General features: G+C 42.3%; 1 protein-coding gene across 6 annotated transcripts in view; it reads right to left on the minus strand.

Annotated features, from left to right (window-relative positions):
- Nucleotides 1-8,961: 8,961 nt before the first annotated feature.
- Nucleotides 8,962-18,176, minus strand: part of sox13 (SRY-box transcription factor 13) — a 51,927-nt gene continuing 42,712 nt past the window's right edge. For all 6 annotated transcript variants that reach the window (XM_076883687.1, XM_024802634.2, XM_024802638.2 and 3 more), the window contains 3 exons: nucleotides 17,881-18,051; nucleotides 15,575-15,791; nucleotides 8,962-13,298 (listed from right to left, as the gene is read on the minus strand). In XM_076883687.1, the coding sequence (XP_076739802.1) occupies nucleotides 13,013-13,298; nucleotides 15,575-15,791; nucleotides 17,881-18,051 (674 nt within the window). In that variant the 3' untranslated portion in view covers nucleotides 8,962-13,012. The remainder of the gene's footprint in view (nucleotides 13,299-15,574; nucleotides 15,792-17,880; nucleotides 18,052-18,176) is intronic.

An 18,176-nucleotide genomic window follows, 5' to 3' on the forward strand; every position in this document is an offset into this window, starting at 1 on the left:
CCACAATTTTCTCAAAAATTGGACATCCCAACAATTTAACTCCAAATTCAGACTGTGCCATTCTCCGAGGAACTGCCAAAAGTATTCACTCAGCCATCCAAACCACTGAATTCAGGCGTTCCAGTCATTTCTGTGGCCGCAGGATAAAACCAAGCAGCTCGGCATTGGGACTGCTTCAACAAACATTTGTGAAAGAACGGGTCGCTCAGAAGCTCAGTGAATTCCAGCGTGGTACCGTGATAGGATGCCACCTGTGCAACGATTCCAATTGTGAAATTTCCTCGTTACTAAATATTCCACAGACAACTGTTGTAAACAAAGTGGAAGCCACTGGGGATGAAACTCAACAACTCAGCCAAAAAGTAGTAGGCCATGTGAAATCACAGAGCGGGGTCACCAGATGTTGAGGTGTAACAGTGCAGAGGTCACTAAGTTTCTGCAGAGTTAATCGCTACAGATCTCCAAACTTCACGTGTCCTTCAGATCATCGGTCCCCGGGCCACGCCGGCTCAGGTGTGAAATGTATGGTTTTATCGGTTTTTAGTGTTAACTCGGTTTTCCTGGGTCTTTTTCCGTGTGTTATGAATAAATCTTCTGGTTTTTTTGGTACCGGTACTGGTTTTATTAAAGGCCGGTCCGTGAAATTATTGTCAGACATAAACCAGTCCGTGGGGCAAAAAAGGTTTGGGACCGCTACTCTACACGATGTTTATGCAAAGTTTCATCCACTCATCCAGGCCAAATGAAGAACATAGATACACTTTGAATAGTATAGTATGATGACACACAGGCCTAATTTAACCGAAAAGATTGTATATAAATAGAAAATGATATACGATGCTTAGTCTAGTCGTGCTTAACAACAGTAGGTCCACAAGTTTCGTCATTAAAATACAGCCAGAGTAAAAAGAGCGCACACCCTGTACCACCAAAAAAGGTTTTGCTTATCATCAGGACATAATAAAAAAGATCTAGTCTGTACCAGGTCATAAAAGTCAGAAAAAACAGTCTGAGGTGAACAACAGCAACTCCTTATATATTATGCCCTGTCTTTAGTTATTTAGCAAAAATAAAGCAGAAATGCAGAAATAGCGTGTAAAAAAATTAATTAATTAATTAAAGAATAAAAAAATGCTCCCACGATTCAACAGCTTGTCAAAGCAGCAACGACTCGATGTAAATGTTTTTTTTGTCTCAGTCTCTCAAGTCCTTACGAAGGAATTTTGGCCCACTTCCACAAAAAAGAGGAAAAGTTACAGTTTAAACCTGCAAATTTACTTGTGTACAAAGAAATCCCCCCAGATTGGCTTTTATATAAAACGTATACTTTTTAAGTAACAATTTAACTGTTTTTTTTTTTTTAATTTTTGGGTTTTTTTGAGAAAGGAGAATAATAATCTGATTTCCATTTGTGACATTGTGAAAGGAAAATCTTTTTTGAAAATATAAAGCGCCTTGAGGCAACTGATGTTGGGATTTGGTGCTGTATAAATAAAACTGAATTGAATTGAAGACTTGAGATGTCTGAAGGATCTTGCAGGAACACTGATGCCGTTTTCCAACATACTGAACAGTAGACAGTGATTTCATAGCTGTTGGTGTCTGGATGAATGTCAGGCATGCAGGCTGACTGAACACTGAGGCTGGGAGGCTGGAACTCATGAGTGAGCATTGACACTGGCAAGAAAGAGACAGACACAGCAACAAGAAAATCAGAGGAAACAATGTGAGAGCCCAGAAGGGGCTTTCTTGTGTTCTCAGCAACTGCAGTTGGTAACAAGCTGCAACTGTATGTAGCTGGCAGCCACACTGGTCCTGTCCAGCAGATGGCGACACTGGCACACTAAAGGAGCAGTCACTACCGAACACACTGCAGACTCAATTGTAGGCTGATGCAGTTTGAATGATATATAATGGCTTCAACTGTTATAATTTTCTATAAATTGGCATCTATCTATCAGAATATGGTGGAGCTGGTTAAAGGAATTTGTATTAATTCAATAAATGTCCTCTCAAAGATAATAAAAACAAACAAACAAAAAAAACATGCCATGTTTGTGTGTGTGTTTATGTCCACCTACACACAGACTGGAGCAAGCAGGAGTCCACTAAAATATGACAGCCACTCATCCTGACCTTCGCTTACTCAGAACCCCAGAAATACATGTGATAACTTTTGATTGGTTGAAATTTCTTTCAGACAGACTAAGAGCAAAATGTTTCTGAAGAAGTGTGATATAGCCATGACCCTGTCACTGGTTGACCACTGTTCCTTCTTTGGAGTACTTTTGATAGATACGGACCACTGTAGGCCGGGAATTCACTAACAGATGTGATGATGATGAGAAGCAATGTAAATCCAGAACAACCAACCAGACGACCTATCTATCTATCTATCTTTCTATCTATACATATATACATATATATATATATTAGGGGTGCAACGATACTCGTATCGATATTGAACCATTCGATACAGTGCTTTCGGTTCGGTACGCATATGTATCAAACAATACAAATTTTTAATTTATTTTATCAACTTTTCTTCTGACGATGCTGTCTGTGTTGAGAGCTCAGTGGATCTGCGCTCGACTACTCCGCCTAGGCTGCACTGTCGAGCGCAGATCCACTGAGCGCAGCGCAAGCTAGCAAGACAGAAGCTAAGCTCGTTGCAACATGGCAAATTGAACCTCCCCCACCCTCATTCAGATCTGGCTAGGGTTGCCAACCGTCCCTTAAAAAATGGAATCGTCCCGTATTTAGAAACAAAAGTACACGTCCCGCATTGAGCTAATAAGGGACGCACTTTGTCCCGTAATACAGTGAGAATCAAAAGTAGTCTATAACTTTTAATGGAATTAACGCTTTGTTTGAAAACATAATTCCCAGCCCCTCTCCTGCTTTGTGACCAATGTGCTGACACCACACTTATGACAATTCGAGTATGACAATTCAGATTACCGCTCATCTCATTGGTCGAGGAAAGGTCGCTTACGGAGAAAATACCGGAAGACAACAGATGACCTCAACAAGAAGCATGGCCAACAGGGAAACAAACACCGACACTGCGGTGCAAGTCTCGGACGACAGTACACCTAAAGCTGGGCAAACACTGTGCGATTTTTTCAGTCGCGCGATTCAGCTCCTGCTCAAACTGTACGATTGACTCGCAGGGGTTAGAAGTTCATAGGTCACGATGCAGGGTCTCACACTATACCGCCCGATGCTCTGATGCGACCCGAGTGCTCAAATGTGCCTCCATAAAATGAAGGTTATAACAGAAAATCTGTCGCTCTCTCTCCTGATTTACGAATAAATTCTTTACAAATCCTACCATGTGAATTCATGGATTTTTTTTCACATTCTGTCTCTCACAGTTGAAGTGTACCTCTGGTGCACATTACTGACCTCTGTCATCATTTTAAGTGGGGGAACTTGCACAATCGGTGGCTGACTAAATACTTTTTTGCCCCACTGTATTTTGGTCTTCATGTGAAGTATGACCCTGAAGGTAAGCGCGTCATGGACAAAAGTAAAACAGTATGTCGGATGTGCCACGCAATGCTCAATTACATGGGTGGGAACTACTGCGTTAGCGCAGTTAGCTCGTTAACGTGTTGACGTCGTCCAGCCCCACGCACGGGGCGATCCGCGGTAGCTCGTTAACGGAGATTTGCCGTGTTGTGGCGTTAACGTCATTTCAGATTAACGCTGACAGCACTAGTGGGAACACAACAAATATGACTTAACATTTATGCCGACATCATCCTAGTGCAAAGACAAGTGGAAGCAGACAAAAACAACAAGCACGCATGCTACAAACTTTACCCGAGTCATTTAGACCAGCGGTCCCCAACCCCCCGGGCCTCGGACCGGTACATATATATTATATATAATATAATATATAATATAATATATGTTGTGATATTTTGATACCATGGTAGCATTTACAGGATATTGTTTTATAGTGATATTATACAGGAAAACTGTTACTCAATAAGGCCCATTTACTAGTTGTTTTTCTCTTTCTCTCTGACTAGGGTTGCCAACCGTCCCTTAAAAAACGGAATCGTCCCGTATTTAGAAACAAAAGTACACGTCCCGTATTGAGCTAATAAGGGACACACTTTGTCCCGTAATACAGTGAGAATCAAAAGTAGTCTATAAATGTTTATGGAATTAACGCTTTGTTTGAAAACATAATTCCCAGCCCCTCTCCTGCTTTGTGACCAATGAGCTGACAGCACACTTATGACAATTCAGATTACCGCTCATCTCATTGGTCGAGGAAAGGTCGCTTGCGGAGAAAATACCGGAAGACAACAGATGACCACAACAAGAAGCATGGCCAACAGGGAAACAAACGCCGACACTGCGGTGCAAGTCTCGGACGACAGTACACCTAAAGCTGGGCAAACACTGTGCGATTTTTTCAGTCGCGCGATTCAGCTCCTGCTCAAACTGCACGATTGACTCGCAGGGGTTAGAAGTTGGTAGGTCACGATGCAGGTCTCACACTATACCGCTCGATGCTCTGATGCGACCCGAGTGCTCACACTGTGCCTCCATAACATGAAGGTTATAACAGAAAATCTGTCGCTCGCTCGCTCTCTCTGTCTTTCACTCACACAGACACACAAACCACCACCATCAACTTTGCTAAATTGCTAATGAAAAACATTGATCAGGCAGCTGTGAATGAGCAGCAGTGTAAATCCAACTATTTTAACGGTTGTTGTGGTCGTGATAATTTTGTGATGCCACATCGAAAAGGCTCGGATGAGCTTTCCAAAGTTCTACAAGTTGTGCCTCCATCGCTTGTGTCCAGATCACACGCTGCACAGCCGTGCTGCTCCGTCTTTTTCACCGACGTTTACGTGTTTGCGCGTGAGCAGTGTGAACAGCTGCGGTGACACCCTCACGAGCGATTGATGATCGGGAGCTGCTCGAGGTGTTAATCGCTTCTCGTTACCCCACGTATACTACACGACGCACGATGAAGGCCAAAATCGGGCCGATCACCAAATCAGTCGCACGACTCAAAAATCGTCTCAAAATGGACCAAAGATCGCACAGTGTGAGCCCAGCATTAGAGCAGCAATGTTTGTTCGCTCAGAGAAAGGAAAAAAAAGGCTGCAAAAGCACAGGGAGGAATGGGAAAAGGGAAACACCTGGCTGGAAAAGGTCACCATAACACCTATAAAGCGCACTGCACTGTGTGCCGGCGCACTTTTTCCATAGGCATGCTTCTAATGGTGGGCACATGAAGAACATGAGGGGCGTGAAAGCTCGGGGAACCCTTAACCAATTTCTTGTCCACCAGGCCACGGCAGAAGCAGATATGGTATGTAAACACTGGTTTGTTTTTTAAACCCTCTGGTTAAGGTTAAAATGGGCATGTGCAGTGAATATCAGCGCTATGTGGCCAGAAGTGTGATAATATAATTTATTTTGTGTAATAAACAACTCCAAGGATAGATGATTACAACAAATAGATCACTAATACATAAAAGTAATACATAGATGAATAATGATGATGAGTTATGATGCGTAATCATGGGAACAAGTGGGTTTACAAACAGGAGCAGCTGATTAGCTTTAGAAAAGCTGAAATAATACCTCAACTGAAGCCAATTGTACTAAATGCACTAAATGTGCACTGTTACAAGAATATTTTTCTTTCTATTGCTTTCTATTAATTTATATAATTTTAAGTTAAGCAGGACAGAGTTCTTTTAAAGAAAGATTTACTTATATTCTCAAAAGTTAAGCATGACAGGCTTCTGTTTAAGAAAGAGACCTGTTTTATTGTGTTAATGTTGTCATTTTGAGCTAAAAATAAATGGCTAAATGATCATTTGTTTCCCATATGGTCATATCACAAAGAATATGCATCTGCTTAAATCAAATTCAAGTCAAATGGTTAAAAAATAATTTCACACACACAAAAAAGAGCTACCACACTGGGAAGGGTGAAGACAACTAGGTTGCCCGGCCCTGGCCACGAGGTGTCCCTTATTTATTTTTCAGGGAGTTGGCAACCCTATCTCTGACCCATGTATTGATGTGTAAGACTCACAGGCTGGTACCCCAAGGTCGAAAATACCACAGAGACGAGACCACTTCCTTACTCCCATCCTCCCTTCCTTATCTTTTATAAAAGAGCTTGTTAAAAAGCCAGGTGGTTCGTTTCAGAATTCACTAATGAAAGAACTCTGTATTCTATGTCTAGGAGTGTATTTTGCTGGGATGATCATAAATTGTAGCTGAACTGATAAACTACACAAAGGATACTTCTTTGCTCACAAGGAAGGAAGACGTTTCCTTATTTGGTCTGTACCGGTTTGAACTGAGAATCTGCTGACACACGAACCTTTTTCATCTATATAAGCTGTTGTATGATAAATAAACCTTTGAGTCGATTTGGGAAGGCAACCTGAAGCAGTCTGTGTTTCCTTGTTCTCCCAAGCTGCTCCCGACGTCATAACTAACCCAGCTGAGCGGCATACCTGAGTGTTACTTTGAATAATTAGGAATCTTATAAGGAAAGGACAAAACTCTGCTTATCGGTGCTCACGCCTTGGAGGGAAACCGGGACGGAGATTTTCTCTTCAATATATAATATATATATATATATATATATATATATATATATATATATATATATATATATATATATATATATATATATATATATATATATATATATATATATATATATATATATATAACAACACCCAGCACGCCCCTGCGGGCGGTTTATCCTTCAAGCTCGGGTCCTCTACCAGAGGCCTGGGAGCTTGAGGGTCCTGCGCAGTATCTTAGCTGTTCCCAGGACTGCGCTCTTCTGGACAGAGATCTCCGATGTTATTCCCGGGATCTGCTGGAGCCACTCGCCTAGCTTGGGAGTCACCGCACCTAGTGCTCCGATTACCACGGGGACCACCGTTACCTTCACCCTCCACATCCTCTCGAGCTCTTCTCTGAGCCCTTGGTATTTCTCCAGCTTCTCGTGTTCCTTCTTCCTGATATTGCTGTCATTCGGAACCGCTACATCGATCACTACGGCCGTCTTCTTCTGTTTGTCTACCACCACTATGTCCGGTTGGTTAGCCACCACCATTTTGTCCGTCTGTATCTGGAAGTCCCACAGGATCTTAGCTCGGTCATTCTCCACCACCCTTGGGGGCATCTCCCATTTTGACCTCGGGACTTCCAGGTTATACTCGGCACAGATGTTCCTGTACACTATGCCGGCCACTTGGTTATGGCGTTCCATGTATGCCTTGCCTGCTAGCATCTTGCACCCTGCTGTTATGTGCTGGATTGTCTCTGGGGCATCTTTACACAGTCTGCACCTGGGGTCTTGCCTGGTGTGATAGACCCCAGCCTCTATGGATCTTGTACTCAGAGCTTGTTCTTGTGCTGCCATGATTAGTGCCTCTGTGCTGTCTTTCAGTCCAGCTTTGTCCAGCCACTGGTAGGATTTCTGGATATCAGCCACCTCCTCTATCTGCCGGTGGTACATACCGTGCAAGGGCCTGTCCTTCCATGATGGTTCCTCGTCTCCCTCCTCTTTCTTGGGTTTCTGCTGCCTGAGGTATTCACTGAGCACTCGGTCAGTTGGGGCCATCTTCCCAATGTATTCTTGGATGTTCCTTGTCTCATCCTGGACTGTGGTGCTGACACTCACCAGTCCCCGGCCCCCTTCCTTCCGCTTAGCGTACAGCCTCAGGGTGCTGGACTTGGGGTGAAACCCTCCATGCATGGTAAGGAGCTTTCTTGTCTTTATGTCAGTGGCTTCTATCTCCTCCTTTGGCCAGCCTATTACCCCAGCAGGGTACCTGATCACAGGTACGTGTTGATGGCCCGGATCTTGTTCTTACCATTCAGCTGACTCCTCAGGACTTGCCTGACCCTCTGCAGGTACTTGGTGGTTGCAGCTTTTCTAGCGGCCTCTTCATGGTTCCCATTCACCTGTGGGATCCCCAGGTACTTGTAACTGTCCTCTATGTCTGCAATGTTGCCTTCTGGTAGTTCAATCCCCTCAGTTCTGACTACCTTCCCTCTCTTTGTTACCATCCGACTACACTTCTCCAGTCCGAACGACATTCCAATGTCATTGCTGTATAGCCTGGTAGTATGGATCAGTGAATCGATGTCTCGTTCACTCTTGGCATACAGCTTGATGTCATCCATGTACAGGAGGTGGCTGACAACTGCTCCGTTCCGTAGTCGGTATCCGTAGCCAGTCTTGTTAATGATCTCACTGAGGGGGTTCAGGCCTATGCAGAACAGCAGTGGGGACAGAGCATCTCCTTGGTAGATCCCGCACTTGATGGTGACTTGTGCTATGGGCTTGGAGTTGGCCTCTAGTGTTGTACGCCACATCCCCATTGAGTTTCTGATGAAGGCTCTTAGGGTCCTGTTGATCTTGTACAATTCTAGGCATTCCAGTATCCAGCTGTGGGGCATTGAGTCATAGGCCTTCTTGTAATCAATCCAGGCAGTGCACAGGTTGGTCAGTCTGGTCTTGCAATCTCGGCTGACTGTTCTGTCTACCAGTAGCTGGTGTTTTGCGCCTCTGGTATTCTTGCCAATTCCTTTCTGTGTCCTGCTCATGTATTGACCCATGCATGTGCCTGTTCATCTTAGCCGATATGATGCCTGACAGGAGCTTCCATGTAGTACTGAGGCAGGTTATTGGTCGGTAGTTGGAGGGGACCGGTCCCTTCTTGGGGTCCTTGGGGATCAGGACTGTCCGACCTTCGGTTATTTATATATATATATATATATATATATATATATATATATATATGTATATATATATATATATATATATATATATATATATATGTATATATATATGTATATATATATATATATATATATATGTATATATATATATATATATATATGTATATATAAATAAATGTTTAAAAAAAGTCACACCAGACACAATTAACACAAGCAATTTTAATATCTTTTGAAAAAACAACAACAAAAAAGCACAAAACTGTGAAAACATAGAGAAATGTACACCTTTAAATTACACAAGCTCTTATAAACAAAATAAAGTCTCTTTCTATATTTACATCAGCAGGGGTTAACGACAGGTGACTCCTCATCACGTCTCACTAAAATAGGATAAACATTTTAAACATGTCATTGATATCCATCTCTGTACACAAAAGCCAGCATCCTTACAACGAGCCCCAACCCCAAGGAGGTCTGCCACTTTGATTTGTCAACTTTGCAGTCAGCCAATGAAGGATTGAGCCAGTCGCACAAACTTTATGTTCAGTCAACAAGGTCACTGAATGATGAGAACAAAGGCACCAAAATTATCCTTGGGTCTAAAAGTTAAATTATCCTTGGGTCTTGCTACTTCCTGGCATGTTTCCAGGAAGTAGCAAGTCTATTTCGAGCTTTAGTTTATTCAGTGGATCAAAGAATAGAGCTGCTACATTTATAACGCATTCTATTCTACTCATCTGTTAAAAAATCTTTACTAACCTTTACTACTGCTACTTAAAAAGTTAAGGGTTTAAGGCAGCGGTCCCCAACCCCCGGGCCTCGGACCGGTACCGGTCCGTGAGTCGTTTGGTACCGGGCCGCGAGAGTTGAGGCTCAGGTGTGAAATGTATGGTTTTCAGGGTTTTTAATCGGTTTACAGCGTTATTTTGTCATCGTTTTTATCGTTAGCTCAGTTTTCCTGGGTCTTTTCACGTGTGTTATGAATAAATCTTCTTTTTTTCGGTAATGGTACTAGTTTTATTTTGTTGTATTTATCCGCGACACCTTAAAGGCCGGTCCGTGAAAATATTGTCGGGCATAAACCGGTCCGTGGCGCAAAAAAGGTTGGAGACCGCTGGTATAAGGTATTAAAAAAAAAAAAAAAAGACAGATTTGTCTTCAGTCTGTTGATTTAGGAATAGAGGGAGTATGCAAAGCTGCTACTGTTAGCATTTCTCCAAAAGCAAGTCAGTCCACATGCTTTCACATTAAAAGACCCAAATTACTAGCATTACAAAGGAAATAAGTTTGGGGTATGGCCACACTGATTGACATGAAGCCACTTAATTCAAAGTTTTGACACAAAGCATGTGATGACATGATACGCGTAACGGGAAATGATAAAAGCTTGCCTTTATGCGTTTGTGTAGGCGAGGTTTTACTGGAGAATAGGCTAATTTACAACGGGGTGAGTATGACATTTACTTTTTCATTCCCCCATTCACACACTCCCTCACTAAACCATGTTTGTTTCTTTTATCCTTTTAACTTAAGTATATAACAAATGGTATACCATAGATGTGATCTATGGTACAGCCTGACATGTGGAAGTCTGTCCTTCCATTTTGGTGAGTGTTCCTAGTATTTTTTTGTCTTCTGCACGAATTGGCATTGTTTTTTGTTTTTTGTTTTTTGTTTTTTTGTTTTTTTTTGGGGGGGGGGTTGCCTAAAAAAACCTAATTGGCAGTGTTAAGCAGTCAGTTACACCTGTCCATATTTGTAACTTGCTAGCCAAGCTTGCCAGCATTAGCTAATTACTAATTTAAAAGAAATAACATGGCATCAGTCACAAGTGCAAAACAAATGGGTAAAGTCCCAGTCCATCTTTTACATGCAGACTAACTGCAAAAAACCTAGTTTTGCTTTTTCAGCATGTTAAACTTGCTAAAGAATACACACTAGTAAGTGCTTACGAGGAGTAAATGTTACTAAGGACGCAGGGATGATTATGGTGTCTGGAGTTCTCATTGCTAAATCTACCTTCCTTTTGCTTTGGGTAATATTATATATAAATTTTTATAGATAAACATTTGTTCCCATCATAAGGAAATGGGGGTTTTGTACCAATAAACAACAGCTCTCTCTCCAATCTGAGGCACAGGCTGTGTCCAAAACCACTCCCTAATTACTCTATACTGCACTCTCAGTTTACATCACACACACACACACACATATGTGTATGAGTGTGTGTTAAATGGCATTGCACTACTCAACAATGCAAAATGAAGGTCAGTTGTCCAAAAACCTGCTGCTGACTGCTGTGTATAACAGATCTAAGGCAGGAGAGAAGCAGTGATTAGGGACACAGCCTCACAGTTTTGGGGATGATCTGCCTCTCTGTTACAGGAACAGGAACGTAAAAGATGATGAAAGGAATACTTTAGCCTTTTTAGATGAAATTGACAAACATTTTTAAAGATTAAAAAAAAGCATAGTGATAATAATGATAATAATAATAATAATGCTGCGAGAGGCTGCATCTCAGAAGAAAAACACAGCAGACATTTGGATACACAGATACGAGGTGTTCAACACGACATCCAGTAAACATGCAAAGAAGCAAACAGAGGTATAAAAAAATAGGATAGGCTGAAGTTAACCCACCATGCTGTGGAGAGGGCACTGATGGACACACGATGACAGCAGCATGGCTCAAACTAACAGTGAGATGTGGGAGGATGATGGTGAGGTTGCAGTGTTGATTAATTGTACGTTACTTTTGGGCAACAAGGCCTGTCCGACCAGAAAAAGACTTTTGAAAAAAGCACGTCCTGAACTACCCTGAATGAAGTCCTGCTTTATCAGCTCAAAGCTAGCTTTGCTTTTGGCTGGTGCTATATAAATCTATACACAGAAAAGATTGTCGTATATATATTTATATATGGCATGTCACTATTCTGGGATGCCCTTCCACTCCATACATAGAAAGCCAGAGATGGGAGGGCCCTGTGCACAACAGAGCGGCAGACATGACAATGGATTAGTTCAGATTCAGTATATAAGGAGAATCCTGTGGAAAGGTGAGTTGCAAAGTGACTTGTAGATCGGCAACAACTGCCAATTGGATGTGTAGAAAGGCTGATAGCTCAGACTGAACATGGATCATGCAAATTTGGGGAGAAGGATTGTTGAGATAAACCTTTAATGCTAACTCTCCAACTGGTGCAAATGCAGAATAAGAGTGTGCCAAACACAATCTGTGCTTTTTGTCGTTAGCTAGACTAAGTCAGAGAGAGAGAGTTAGCACTCTCAACGCTCACTGCACAGACTCAGGGAAGGTAGCAGCAGCGTCTGCTGGCCAGATGACTGAATCTCTCCCCCTGACATGTTAATACTGCTGCTGCCCTACCTGCTGTTTCAGCCCCCTGCAGGCTGTTTACCCTTTACTTTTAGTGCCTCACATTTGTGTGCAGTGATGAGCTTAAAGACTGAACATTTCTAACATAAAGCCTGAGTTACAAACGCACGCACATTTAAGTGGCAGTGTGCATATAGGATATATTTTTTTCCGTCTTGAACCATCCTATGGCCCGAGGCAACTGTTACTGAATATGACCATTATTTTTTTAATCTCGTTAAGCACACAGTACTAAAACTGCTGAAATGCACCTTTAATCACCAAATTATTTTATCCCTCCAGTTTGATTTGTGGTGTAACTTAAATAGGATGTGTGGCAACAGTAGTAATAACCACTCTTCTCCAGCAGGTGGCAAAGCTGACATACTGAACCCCAGAGTGGCTGATCCTCAGCTGTCTGACAGGAGGAAACAGGTACTCTGCTGAACTTTTAATCAATCTGCTTTAATTCCAGTCCCTGTGGGGGCATTTTGTTTGCCATAAGTCAACATGGGGAGAAAACAAGAAGCAGAAGGGATTAAATGTTAAACCTTCATAAATATAACTCCAAAGTTTTGACACAAAGCATGTGATGACATGATACGTGTAACGGGAAATGATAAAAGCTTGCCTTTATGTGTTTGTGTAGGCGAGGTTTTACTGGAGAATAGGCTAATTTACAACGGGGTGAGTATGACATTTACTTTTTTATTCCCCCATTCACACACTCCCTCACCATTTCTTTAGTTCATCCTCCATTCCTCCTCTCTGACTGTCATTCATCAAAGAGCAACCCGCCCACCTCAGCTACCCTCCCCTCTCATCCTATCCCTCATCTTTAATTTTCCTTTTCCTGGCTCCTCTACCAGTTGCCTTTCTTTAGTCCGTTAGGAGCACCAGTTCCCCCTCACTCCTCTCTCCCCCATCACTTTCCTCTCCTTCGCTGTATGGCGGTCGCTCCCTCTTGCGTTCCCGCTCTCTCTCCCTAGGCAGAGAGGTGGGTGTGGTCTGTCCCTCAGCTCTGCGAGGGATGGGCGGGACTTGCGGCAGGTAATGCTCCAGTAGCGCGGGGTGAAAAGGCATGGTAGCGACAGAGACCGAGCTGCTACCCCCCGGGTACTGGCCATCACTGTGGGGGTAATGGATCTGCTGTGGCTCCGTTTGACTGCAAAGACAGGAAGTGACACGTATATTCAGATATTCTGAGGCATTTATTGTCAATGAAAAAGTTAATCAAGGGCTTTAAAATGCTGATATCCGGTTGTTCAGTCTGACGTCACTAGCCGTGTCTGGACCTAAACTCCGCTGCAGGTCCATATATCAAACGATCACTATGGCATTACTGAGAGTTGAAAAACTGTCTAAAGTCTTTCATCTTTAATAAAATGATCAGCGTTCTGCTCTACCAGGTGTAACAATTAAGTTTAACATCCAGGCATCCATGAAAACGGAATTTATGACATTTAACGGAGTTAGAAGTTAGCAGGGAGTTAGCTTGCTAGCTTCTATCTAAATACAATATAGCATGTCCTGACTGCGGGGTTTTGGAAACAAATTAAAACGTACAGCTCTGTTATCACTTTCAGCATAAATGAAGACAGAAAACTAAACAGCAGTGACGTTTGTAGGGTTACTGAAGTTGGGCTAGCTGGTATATAATGATGTGCTACGTGACCGCTAGCGACACAGCTATGTTAGCATAATATAAACAAGCTAACTTTTTTTCCACTCGATAAAAGTTAACGTGAGTGTTCTCGGTGATCAGGAACAAATGTAATTGCATGGCAGGATGCTGTAAAAGGACCAAACTTCAGCCAGGAGAACAACTTAGATAATCCATCCACAATACGAGGTTAGTCATTCATATACTGCTGCATGGGCTGGGCTGTAGTTACATCCTAAGGTTTTAAAAACTGAGCTTAAATAAATGATTAGCGGTAATAAAAGCCGAGGGAGGTCAACAGTGATCACTGACTGTTTTAGGAGCTTTTTGAGATCAAATAGAAGAAAATACATAACATTAAACATGTTAACAACACAAAAGCCATATTAAACGCAGACTACTTTAGACCCGGAAGTAGGATTCGTCGCGTCATCACTGAACAACCGGATTGACACAGTATCCCTTAGGAAACGGTGGTTACTGGTGTTAGTGGCAGGTCTCTAGTCCTGTGTGAATGGGGCTTGGCAATCAGTTAGATAGTGATTGGCAGCAACCATTCACCAATCAGCTAAACATCAAAAAGTAGAGTGTTTAATTTATTAGCTAAAGCTAGATATTTGTGCTAATCCCCCTCCAAACCAAATATGTTTAGTGTTGTTTAGCTAAGAGTTAGCTTAGCTTTGGTTTTTTAGGTAGTGCTAAGCAGGCAGTATATATAAACACAGATTACAATATCATGAGAGCTGTAACACCAGAGTGTAAAATGCATATATTTTAAAACTGGACGTTACATTTTCACGTCTGTGTTGTTTGTATGCGTGTGTGTATGTTTTGCTGCCATGGCAGCCGATCTGTTTCAACATCACAAGCGCTGATTGGGTGAAGCGTCTGTAGTCACGCTTCATGGCAGTAAGTTGTTTTTTGTAATCTATGTTTTAATAAACCACCTTTAATGGTTTAAAAAATTTTGACAAATATCAGATCGTTGTTTTGGATCATCTCCGAGCGGGCAAGGCTCCCGGAGCGCTCCCGTTCGGCCATGCCGAATACTTGTCAACAGATCCTAAACCAGCAACCGAGTCTAAGGGTAAGTGCTCGAACAAGTCTGATCCGCAGCAACTCCACCTCTCCGTTTACAGGAGTTAAGGGTTCTGTTGCTGGTATCTTGGTGCGTGACACCACAGAGCACCTTTAAAGGTCCTGTTGGAGCCCAGGCCTCAACAGGTTAGAGCTGTTTTAACGCTAAAATGGTAAAACCCAATGGCACATTAGGCCGGTATTGTTCTCCTTCATAAGTATACGAGCCAGTCAGTCTACCAGTGTCTTCAATATGAAAGAAACAGGATTGAAGCTTTAGGCCAGTGTGACACCCTGATATTGATGTTTTGTTTCTATAAAGAGCCTAATAGAGGCTACATGTGCTAAAGCAAAGACAAACAAGAGTGAAACAGAAAAGCACTCCAAAACAACCACTGTTAACATTTCCAGCCTCCAACTCCTCCAGCTTAACTAGAAGGAGTTAGAGGGACCAATAGAGAGGGATTCTATTCATTGTCGAGGACACAGTGAACAGCCCAGCTGCAGTTGCAGTACTCCACTTTTGTTTGTGTCTTCAAGAATAAAGGAGGATAAAAAGGGGGGGCTTTGAGAGCTGCAAGCATTGTCTCCAGTGTGTGGAGGTGCAGCACAAACTCTTGTCAGGGGATTGAATTGTCAGTGTTTTTCTGCCAGGGACAAATTCTTTCACAAGTTGTTTCTCAAAGCTGCTCAGACTCTACCTGTGCCCGTAGGTCCCTCTCTGTTCCTGCCGGCGGCTCTTCATCATGGCCTTGTACTCGCCCACCCGCAGCCGCCGTCCCTCCACTATGCAGGTCCGTTTGGGTCGGGGTTTGTATTTGTAATCGGGGTAGCGCTCCAGATGCTGCCTGCTCAGCCTCGCCTGCTCTTCGTAGTAAGGCTGCTTCTCCTGGTTAGACATGGCTTTCCACCGCGAGCCTACAGACAAAGACGCATCAACACAAAGGAGTGAGTTCATGTTCTCCAGCAGCAGAAGCTGTCATGGCTCGCCATGTTTCATTTCTTGTGGGGTTTTTGAAGCATTTGTCCCGTGTTTTATGTGCTACTCTGCCTGCATCTACATGTTGTCTTACTTTGGTAATTATCTTTCCTTGCACACCTTTTGTTATTTTACTTCCTTTTTGTCTCCCCTCCTTTGTAATCATCAGCCCTGCCCTCATTGTCCCACCTGTTCCCAATTAGATCCCTGTTTATTTATCCCGTCTCACCTTCAGTCTTTTTGTCACTCTTTCAGTTTTTCCATCTGTTTACTCTCCTGGATTCCCGTTTCTCGATTAACCCAACCTTGGAGTTTTCTTCCCCCTCATTGTTCTCTGCTGTAAGTTTAAGTAAGCTGCTGAAAGCTTGCCCTTTTGTTTGGTATCCGGTTTGCATTGTCCTTCATTCGGATCCTCCTTTTGTTAATCCATTAACAGAATGGTTATGCAAGAGAGGAAGCTTAAAATGCTTGTCGGGCCCACGTGGTTTCATTTTTGTTCTCATTCATTCAGATTTCGACAAAAAGTTTCAAGCAGATTTTATTCATTTTTTATGCACCTTTAAACTCCCATCAACATTCACTTATCTTAGATGATAACTCTTTTCCTATTTGAGTCTTCCCAAGGACGCTGCTACAGTGTTAACATCAAAATATAACCAAAAAGAGGCTGCAGTAGCCCTCCTTCTGGATATTAGAAAAAATATCTCTTAATTATGAGGTTTAGTTATCGGGGTTTTACAGTCCTACCTAAATACAGCAATTTTCTTTTTTGGTTCGTCACAGTGGGGGACATTAGTGCCACTATTTTTAAGTCTTTCTTAAGAAGAGAAAGTAAAATTGGCGAAAGATTCAGGCCGTTAATTCTGGTACCTCTGCAGTCTAATTCATCACTGGTGATGAGCCCAACACTAACATCAGACTACCAGAATGTGTCATTTTTGCCTTTATTACTTTATTCTCCCAATTATTGGCAATAAAGTGAAAAAGAAATTTACTCTAACTGACACGTTCACATTTTTGGGCCATCACCCAAAATAAAGGGTTAGTCTATGCTGATGACCTAGACTCAGACGTCATACACGTGTTCCTTTACATTTTGGAAAGTTTATTTATCACTGCATTTACTGGTAACTCTCAAAGGATTACCTCAAGACTGAAGAAAACCTAAAAAGCTGCTGATTCCCCAGCAAGTTCCAAAGAATCTCATCTTTCCTTTCTAACCATTCTTTCACTTCATTTCTAAAAATATGCGTTTGTGTTCAGACTTGACTTAGTCATGCCCCTAATTTTTAACACTGAAAGTTCCTGTTAAAATACTCTGAGTCTCTCTTTACAGAGAACATAAATCAAATTGTAGTGAATGGAGACTGCACTGATGCTGCCCTCAAAAAGATCCACACATCTAAATCTCATGATATGCAAAGCCCCGTTTCTTCGTGTTTTCTTTCCCGTTTCGTTTTTTAACTAACTATCTCGATCACGCTCTCTCACATTCACTGATATAAAGCGCCTTGAGACGACTTTTGTTGTGATTTGGCACTATATAAATAAAATTGAATTGAATCTGACTGGTTAAAGCTAACTCATAGTATATGGTGATAGGCAGAATTACCTATTAGTTTCTGTGCCACAAACTACCTGATGCTTCCATAAAGGTTATTCAAAAGCAAACACTTTGAAATAATTCAAGGTCAAAAAGCAGCATGTTTAGGGTTGTGGTCAAAACTGTGTTTTTTGCATTGAAAGATAAGTATTAGGCAAGTAATCAGTACTATGTATTTAAGCAAATTAGTGGTTTTTATGTGTGTCTGTGTGAAAGATAGACACACAAACTCTCTACAATACAAAGGAATGTAAATGTTTGTTTGAGGGAAAGGGATTCATCCCTGTGTGTGTGTGTGTGTGTGTGTGTGTGTGTGTGTGTGTGTGTGTGTGTGAAGAAGCAGGTGGGTCTTTACTGCCTCACATGTGCCAGGCAGGGTCTCAGAATAGAGACATAAACCCACCCCTAACCAGTGCTGCTCTCACCCAGGATCTTGCTGATGGAGGAGTTGTGCATGTCAGGGTAAGTTTGCAGGATCCTCCTGCGCTCGTCCTTGGCCCACACCATAAAGGCATTCATGGGTCTCTTTATGTGGCCTGAGGAGGGAGGCGGCCGTGCCTCAGCGTAGCCGCCTGGGACCGAAACGTTCAGGGTACCTACAGTAAACAAGGGTACAGGCTGGCTTGTAAATATGTTACAAATATATAGAGGAATAGCTATTTGTTTCTTGCTGTAAGTGGTGCATGTCTGAATATTAACCTTTTTTTCTTGCAACACTAAA

The sequence above is a fragment of the Maylandia zebra genome, linkage group LG5 (genome assembly GCF_041146795.1).
Source record: "Maylandia zebra isolate NMK-2024a linkage group LG5, Mzebra_GT3a, whole genome shotgun sequence".
Taxonomy (NCBI): domain Eukaryota; kingdom Metazoa; phylum Chordata; class Actinopteri; order Cichliformes; family Cichlidae; genus Maylandia; species Maylandia zebra.